Source organism: Eleutherodactylus coqui, chromosome 4, assembly GCF_035609145.1.
Source record: "Eleutherodactylus coqui strain aEleCoq1 chromosome 4, aEleCoq1.hap1, whole genome shotgun sequence".
NCBI lineage: Eukaryota > Metazoa > Chordata > Amphibia > Anura > Eleutherodactylidae > Eleutherodactylus > Eleutherodactylus coqui.
The window spans coordinates 10,174,715-10,183,824 of NC_089840.1; the positions used below are offsets into that span (position 1 = coordinate 10,174,715).

The window sequence follows — 9,110 nt, forward strand, 5'->3', positions numbered from 1 at the left end:
GAGAAGTGGATGAGATGGTAGACCTGCTGCCCGTGAGCTGCCGACAGGCAGGTAGCTGACATCTGCAGCCAATTCTGGTGGGGGTCACGGGGGTCACCTGAGGTGGTGATTCTGCTGTGGACACTTTGTAGCGAGTCCTGTCTGCGGGCCCCTCTGTAGCTGCAGGAAGCAGCCTGCGCGCCCCCCCCCCCCCCTTCCCCTCCTCTGTAGCTGCAGGAAGCAGCCTGCGCGCCCCACCCCCCCCCCCTTCCCCTCCTCTGTAGCTGCAGGAAGGGACCTGCGGGGGACTTAAACCTGCAGAATTACCTCTAGTAGCACCTCTAGTTTGCTGTTTCTGCTGTGAACCCCAATGAGGCAGAAACAAAGTAAATCAGTGAAGTATCTGCGGACGGGGCGACTATGAAGTGCTGAAATCTGCAAGTAGCCTTAAATACTGCGGGGAATCTGATGGCCATCCTCGTCAGGTCTGCCCCTCGGGACTTACTTATCCTTAAGGTGTTGCTGGCTTTCTACTAACGGCAGTGGTGTAAGATGAGCGTTACTGAGGCCTCGAGCTGCAGCCCCTGCTCTCCTCTGTAGACAGGTGTGAGCGCTGCGTGCCGCGGCTCCCGGGGGATATGCTGTCAGGGAGACGGCTGTGCACTATTGATCTATACGGAGACCACTCTGGACCGTTCTGTGTTCACGTGCAGCTTATACCCTGCGGCTGGCGGTTTCTGCAGCAGCGGCTGTGGGGAAGACTAAGGCTGGGTTCACACGGGGCGGATTAGCTGCAGAAATTCCGTCCGGAATTTCGCCGCAGCAAATCCGCATGCGGTCACTAATCCCAGGATTAGCAGCCATGTGGACGAGATTTCTCAGAAATCTCGTCCACACGGGACGGCAAATCCGCAGCGGCGCGGGTTTGCCAGCCGCAGCATGTTCATTTTTTTTTCTCCTTCCACTGCGGCCGCACTCTCTATGGGAGCGCCGGCCGCAGCGGAAGAGCAAGCGGCCGGGCCGCTTCTAAACTGCCGTGGATTTTTCGCTGCGGCCAAACCGCCAGATTTCCATCAAGAATCCGCGCTGTGTGAACCCAGCCTAACAGTTCTCATCCACATGGATGCAGGAAACGCGGTGCAGAATTGACTGACTTTGCATATTTTAAGCCCGATGTCAACAGAAGATGAAATCCCTGTGCGGAGAGTGCACGGCAATTGTGGGGACCAGCAGTAATACATCTGTAGTCATAAACACTTCTATTGCATGACAGCAAGCAGAGCTCTTGATACACAACATATTGGGCATTTTGCTGCTTTTGAGAGAACCAGGTTGCATAATCTGGCTACGGAAGACTATAGTTTAGTAAACCCACCTACGGTTCCAGCGGTGCCCGAGGTGTGTGTAGCTCATTGCCCAAGGTGTCTGCATGCTGAGCCAGCAGCTGCACCGTCTTGCTGGTATTGGCAGCCACAGCTGGGCAAGGTTTCACCCGTGGGCAGTCATTATAGGAGCTGCAGTGATGGCCCTGCACCCTTTATCTCATGATTGGTTGGATAGCGCCCCCGACAGGCCTCTAGGCTCCACACAGTCACCTCTCACATTCTGCCCTTTGGACCTCTAGTCTGGTAAATGAGGTCAAAGGCAACGTGCCGCCTGATGTGTGATTGCCCAAGGCTGCGGTGAACGTGATTCCCTCCAGCCAGTGACAGGTTCTACCTGTTTTTTATTGTGCCCTTGTTTAACCTTTTGTGGGTGAGCACTGCTCATGGGCATTCCACCCTCTGACTGCTCTGTGCCCGCTCTTAAAGCTGCACTCCACAATTCTCTTGGCTCTTCAGATCAGCGGCGCCCTACAAATGTTTAATCCCTTCCTGCTGCAGCTTTCTGGTTTTTCACTTTCAGGTTTCTCTCCCTGGCTTCTTAAAAATCATAACTTTTTTTCTTCTGGTGCCAGGAGGGGCGGGCTCTTCAATGGTATCTTATAATGTGGGGTGAGATGGAAGAAAACTGCCATTTTTGGGAGGGTTCTGTTTGTAATGGCATTCATTGTCCCAAATGACATGGTAGGGGGGACGGCTGCTCCGTGGTGTTACAACAGATGCCTTGTCACATGAGTGACTAACGCCTCGGGCTGCGTTCACACATAGAGTTAAAAAAACAAAAAAACGCATGTGAGACCCCCGCCCAGCGTGGCTTCCATAATCTTGCCAGGTCATGCTGCGGGTGGGGGAGGCTTGGACTGCAAGAGACCTTTGAGTTTCTGACGCTGCGACTTTTGAATGCGGTCTGCTCTACTTTAGTGTTTCAGTGCTTTTTTTGATGTGTTTATATATTAAACTGTTAAAACTACTGAAACTGCTGTTTTTGCAGAGGCTTGTGTTGAGGGCAGCCTAAGGGCTCGCTCACACGGGCGTATTGTCACCGTATTACATATATCTGTGCATAACATGCAGTGAAAGTCAATGGGATCTCACTTTTCCATGTGGACACTGCATAGTCAATAGACAAGGTATCCGGCAGCACACGAGCCCTTATACAGGTCGGACCAAAAAAGCAGAATAATGCACCAGCCGCAGTTGGGGAGCCCAAACCCTCACGCCCAGAAAGCAGTCTGTCCAGAGATATATCTGCAGCTGCATATGCCAGGCCGATGTAGAAGAGCCTTTATTCCTCCATACAGATATACAGCTTTCTTCATCTGGCACATGCTGCTGCAGATATACCGTATCTCTCTGGACGCTGCATATTGATGCACAGGAGAAATAAATCGCAGCTCTCTGTATGATCTACAGGCCTGGAGTTGGCTGCAGATGAAATGCTGTTCATACACACGGGCCTTGCGAAGGGGCAGCACTTCAATATGTGCCCTGTACAGAATGGGGAATTTAGTGGTGGTAAAGTCAGTCAGTCATAATCGCAGGTATGTGCAGTGCCAACTGCCTCATGTATGCCAATATGAACCCATTCTTCTGAGTGGGGTTATTCACATTGGCAATGGTTTCCTGCATGGTACCGCGATACTATGCGGGGGAAACAGATCTCAGCGTATGGGCAAGATTGCACACTGAAAAAAAAATGGCAGAACTCTAATCGCAGTGGGGATTCCCTTCAACACTGAAGTGATGCGAGGCCGCTGTGGAAATGAATAAAGGATTGACATGTGGGGTCTGTTTTCTGCTCCGCATGTCTGTTTTTGCGTGGTTTGGCTGCAGCGTGTAGGTGAGATTTTTGCAAAATCTCATCCACTTTGCTGGCTGACCCCGGGATTAGGAGCCGCGGGCGGAGCTGCTGTGCAGACATTCCGTACAGAAATTCCACGGCAATTCTGTCTTGTGTGAACCCAGCCTTACAGCTGCCAGGACTGGATACATTGTAGCAAGCCTCAGCTGTCTGCAGGTTTGGCAGGTGGGAAGCCCCACTTTAGGGGTATGTTCACATTCCTGCAGCTTTGGAGGCCTCGGTGGTAATCTTATGTTGGCACAGCGACAGGTTGTATTGTTTTTGTGCGCTGCAAACTGTGATCTGGCAAGAGCGGCTGTTTACGGAGGATCGAGTTTGGCCCGTTTGCTCTGTCAGAATGACTCGGCAGTTCTTAATCTGATTCATTAGACACAGAAGGTTTATTAAACTTCTGAAAACCTCAGTGACCCTCCGGTCCCCAACGAGGACAGCTGGCTGCTCCGACTACCTGATGTACACTGTGTGTCCGACACTACATGCTGCGCTGATTGGAAGTCCTAGACTACCGCCGCATGCTGGACACAATGTACATCAGGTAGTCGGAGGGGGTGCAGCAGCCTTTGTCCTGCAGGTCACATTAAACACCCTTAAAGGAAGAGCTCTGGTCAAGTACCACTGCCATCTGCTAAGCTTGGACTAAGGCCGGTGGCACATGACAGAGTTGGATTCTGAGCACAGCCAGCGACCCTGCTTTCTCTATTGCAGATGACTGGCCGCTCACCATCGGGTACCGGCATCAATCTGCAATGTGAACTGCAGATGTGCCTGCAGGTCTAACAGCTTCCATAGACTTCAATGAAAGCTGTCTATTAGGAGTCTGCAGGAAAACAGAAGATGTTGCAAATTGCTCTTCGCTCATGTTCTATTCCTTCACTGTGTGGAATCATCTGTGCGGGTGACTATCGTGGATCCCGCAGTGCAAATCTGCCCGTGTGCAACCAGCCTAAAGGTGGTTTTACATGGGTTAGCGGTCATCTGACTAGTCGCTCAAAACAGTCGCTAAAGTGTATGAACGGCTGTTCGTGTGCTTTCATACAGGGCCATTGTTCATTCACACACCTCTCTGTCAAGTTGTTGGCTAGTGGATGAAAGATGACTACTTGTTTACGTGAGATTATCAACCAGCGACTGGTTTCAGGTGAGTTGAAACAAACCAACTAGTGAACAAACTTCTCCCCCGGCTGGTGCCTGCCTACACTCCCGTCCGCTCACTATCTGGATGGTTGTGGTCTGGTGTACCGGCGCCCTAAGCTGCTGGCTGTCACTGTACAGGACTTGTCCCTTCCTTGTGGCATTTCACTGGGTCCCTGCACCCCTTCATCTTCCAGACAGTCAGACTGTAAGTGACCTTTATAGCAGCGGTGGTCTTGTGGGGGTCTTTTGCTGTATAATGTACATGTATATATGACTGTTCTCTCATTCACAGGAGGGTGGTGAAGTGACTGTAAAGGGCACCATTACTGGACTGACCGACGGGCTCCACGGCTTCCATATTCACTGTTTTGGAGACAACACTAATGGTAAGTGAAATAACCCCCTCTGGTTAGTAACTCCCACCAGCTTCTATTACTTGTATTTCCCGTATGATAGAATAGTCGCTCCGGAGGGTTTTAGTTGCCCCTATAGGGAAGCAGTTGCTGTAGGTTGATCTATTAAACCATCATGTAAAGGGCAGTTACTTATCATCCAGTGGCGAGCGTACTTGTAAAATCAGTTTTGCCACAGGAAATGATAGGTGGTCAGTCTGGTGGGATGGCAAGACTGTCTCGGAGGCTGGTGGCCCTCTGTGTTCTGTGCTGTTAGACATTCTTGCATCACTACCACCACAGGCTATACATTGCACTGCCATTAATGGGAGCGGCGCAGTTCATGTCATGGTTTTGGGCAGATTCATGAAGTCCAACGCTGCCGATCGTGTTGCTTGCAGCACTTGCATGAGATGCAGATGGCATCTGCAATGTTGTGAGAATGTAAGTATTTGGCGGCGCACTGAGGGGCTGTTTTTGAAGGCTCACTAAGTTTATTACAAAAAAACCACAGAGGTGAGGAAAAAGAAAAAAAAAACACATTCACTGAAAAAGCCAAAAATACAATACCTGAAGGTCTGCAAAGCAGACACGGTCGCCATAGGCACGATCGCCATAAGGCAGGCACAATCGCCACCGGCACAATCGCCGTAGGGCAGGCGCAATGGCCTTAAGCCCTGAAGATATGTAGTCAGCCAGACAATAATGTGTGGAGGAGCAGCTTGTTCCTGGCAGGCTAATATGCAGTCACTCACTCAACCCAGCCCAGAATGGGGAGGAGTGACTGCATATACTAATAGCCTGCACATGTGAACGATACCAAAGATGTCAGCCATAGATGGGTGGTGACCCACCATACAGGATATCAACCCTGGCTGATATGACAGCGGGTTGCCCTGTATCTCCAAGGTGGGCCACACTGGCTGACATCTTGGGCTCCCCCACCAACTAGCAAACTACATACAAAAATACTAATGCATACTAATAAAATGCGGGTGTTGGTACTGCATTTTGGCCAAAACGCATAGGCTGACGGACCGCGTCGAGGTCACACCGCTTCCGCCAGTACCTTCAGGGCTTAAGGCCATTGCGCCTGCCCTACGGCGATTGTGCCGGTGGCGATTGTGCCTGCCTTATGGCGATCGTGCCTATGGCGACCGTGTCTGCTTTGCAGACCTTCAGGTATTGTATTTTTGGCTTTTTCAGTGAAGTTTATTACAAAGGTTTGCAGTCTGCAACATTTCACGCTACTGCCTGAAATCAAGCATATGGCTGCCAACTGGTCCCACTTACACAATTATAGGACTCGTGACCGGAATCTGGATACTGCCTGTCGTAATCCTAAATGACTATAAACTCCAGGGATTTTGCACATGCGGTCATCTACCATCTTCCAACTGCAGCCTTTTAGAAAGTGGAGGGGGGGGTTGTAACATGGCAGCCTGAGGTTTTTTTAGATGAGTTGTGTTCAATGTTTTGGGACACTTGAACCAAACCCCTCTTTTTAATGCACCAAGTAGATGTTCTCTTCTGTGGGTCACTGATTATGGTGACACCAGATTTATATAGTTGTACTACAAAAATAGCTGTAAGAGATTGTCACTGTCTTTTGACCCCCATAACGTAACACTTCTGTCAGTAGCGCTGTCAAGTGCAGCTGCAGCAGTAAAAAAAAAAAGAATGGACATGCTGTCCCAGGAATCCACGCTGGCTTTGCCACAACAGATTCACTGTCCTGACATCTCATCCACATAGCTGGCTAATCCCGGGATTAGCGACCGCAGGCGGATTTCCCGCAGTGAAGTTCTGCACAGAAATTCTGTGGCAAATCCGCTCTGTGAATCGAGCCTTAGGCCCCTTGTCCACGGGCGTTGCGGTATCCCGTGGTGAATCTCAGCCGTGGGAGCTGCTGCCCGGGAGCAAGAGCTGGCAGATAGTTGTCCACAGACAGTTCGCAGGTCAGCCAGCCTAGCTGATAGCCTGACTGTGGAGCATTGGGGCAATTCACAGCATGCTGCAAATTGCTGGCCGCAAGCAGAGAATCGCAATGATTCTCTGCTTGTGGACACGGGGCCGGAGCTTTCCATAGCAACACTATGGAAAGCTTCAGCCTACATGATTCGCCGGCGAAATCGCTGCTGTTGGTGGATTTTGCATGCCATAGCCCGCAGTGGAAACTGTCTCTGCCCCTACCTGCAACCCTGCGTAGCTTTTTGGGTTTTCTGTATTGCGAACGCTCTCCATCGCTCATGTGTAGTACAGATTTTTATTCTGAAATATTTTTTTCCTGCGCTATTGTGAATGTGCCACGGGTCGGGCAGCTTGCATTGACTTCAATGGACCTACTTAATAAATCTTATAGTAATGCAGTGATCCCAGTTTAACTTTATTTTTAATGTAGCGAATGAGAAGTTACACTTTCCCCCCCTCTATTCCTTATAGGGAACCTCCAGTAGTTTGATTGCTACTATATTATACTGTATTCTGACATGTAACAAGTTATGGCCTATTTACACGGGACCATTATCGCTCAAGATTCAAACATTCAGTGTAAATGCACAGAAATCTCACACTTCATTCACTGGTTTTATAGGCTTACTCTTCAGTCTGCTCAAGAACGACTGCGAGCGTCTCGTCCCATGTAAACGCTCTCTGCTCAGCGCTTCCCATAGAAGGTAAAGCACTGAGCGAGACATCCGCGATCCAGCGGTGAAGTCATTGTAAACCATCTGCACAAGTGCTGATGACCTTAACGGTGACGCTTGTGCAGTCGTTGACACGACTGTTGGCTTGTGTGTCTAAGGGCCCTTTTACACATTCATGGCAGCCCACTGGCCTTAAGGAGACCCTGAGCTGCCATGACACCTGGATGGTACATTAGGCTGCAGGGAGACTATTCAGAACAGCTGAGTCCTGACTGACACAATGGCGTACAGCTCTTCAGAACATCTGTATTTACGAAGACCCTGCGCATCAGCTATGCTGGCAGACTGCTCATCACGTGGCCACCAGGTTCATTAGTGCGACAGCATTACCACTCCCTCTATTCACTACTTCATGGTCATTGAGTGCCAAGTATGTGGAAAAAGTTTGCACTTGGCCTTCTCAGTAGGGTTGGGCAACTAATCAAATGAATTCACAATTTCACTGCTCTAATTATGGTCAGAATCCCTAAACTGACTTTCGCCCCCATATCCCATCACTTGTGGGAGAAGATGCTGCAGAGAGCGGTGGTCCATATAGCCGATTACCTTTGGTTAAGAGGGTCTTCCCACTTGTAGCTATTTTGCTGTAGGGCCAGAATAGGACATGTGACGTCTTTACACGGCTCATCAGCCCATGAAGATAAATCGCTGGTCTGGACCATCGCTGTTTGCTCAGTTACAGTGATTAGCTGTGGGGATGGGCACCAACTCCTTGGTACCAACCCCCCTCCAGACCCTTCCAATGCCACACTTCTTGCATCTGATGGTTGTCTGAGTTATGTAAAGGGCAGGGGGGAAAGCCATGCAAATGAGTGGTGGAATAATCCACCGCAACGCCATCTATTGCTGTGGAGGATTATTCCATAGGAGTTAAATCCATGACCTTTCAAATCTACAACATGCTCATTCTTGTGCAGAAAGTCCACAGCAGCTGATGTCTGGCTTTTCTTCCTACCAGTTGGCGGGTTTGACAAGCCACAATGCTTGAACACTGTATGTCTGTATCAACTGACTGTATTGTATATTGATCCCATGTGTCATTTAAAGAGAACCTCTGTCTCCATAGGCTGTATAAGTGCCGGATCTCACTTCAACCCACATGGCAAACACCATGGAGGTCCTAAAGATGCAGAAAGGTAACAGACTGCTATTAACTACAGACACTACCATGTTCTCACCGATCCCTACTGTTTCAGCTGGGGGGGAGCTATCGGTCAGCTCCTGGTGTGGGCATGTGGTGTTAAGGGGTTAACCAACACTTGCATGTTCTGTTTAATCTGTGGTTGTCTACATTATGTTGTGGTCTGCTGCAAACAAAAACCCAATTGTTTCCTGTGTCTCAGCTGCCTCCATTGTTTGGAAGATTGACACTTGATCCTGTATGGGTTAATTGTTTGATAAAAGCTTTTAACCTCTTAAGGACCAAGCACTGCAAACTTGTGGCCCTTGATCCTGGGCTTTAATCCTTGCTAACAGAAGTACGGCACGGGATTAAAGCATCTGCTCCTGCAATCAAGCAGCAGCAAGTCAAGTCCTCAGCTATCAGACACAGCCAAGGAACCGGAGGAGAATGAAGTAGCAGTTTAACTTCTACCTTTTCCTTTCCAAGCTACACAGCACTCAACAAGTGCTATGTACTAAAGAGTGAAAGTGTTCC

At 49.6% G+C, this 9,110-nt stretch overlaps 1 protein-coding gene across 1 annotated transcript in view; it reads left to right on the plus strand.

The window, feature by feature from the left end:
- SOD1 (superoxide dismutase 1) overlaps nucleotides 1–8,674 on the plus strand; it is a 9,382-nt gene extending 708 nt beyond the window's left edge. The window contains exons 2-3 of the mRNA XM_066599065.1: nucleotides 4,649–4,742; nucleotides 8,520–8,674. Coding sequence (XP_066455162.1) covers nucleotides 4,649–4,742; nucleotides 8,520–8,593 — 168 coding nt within the window. The 3' untranslated portion in view covers nucleotides 8,594–8,674. The remainder of the gene's footprint in view (nucleotides 1–4,648; nucleotides 4,743–8,519) is intronic.
- The last annotated feature ends 436 nt before the right edge of the window (nucleotides 8,675–9,110 follow it).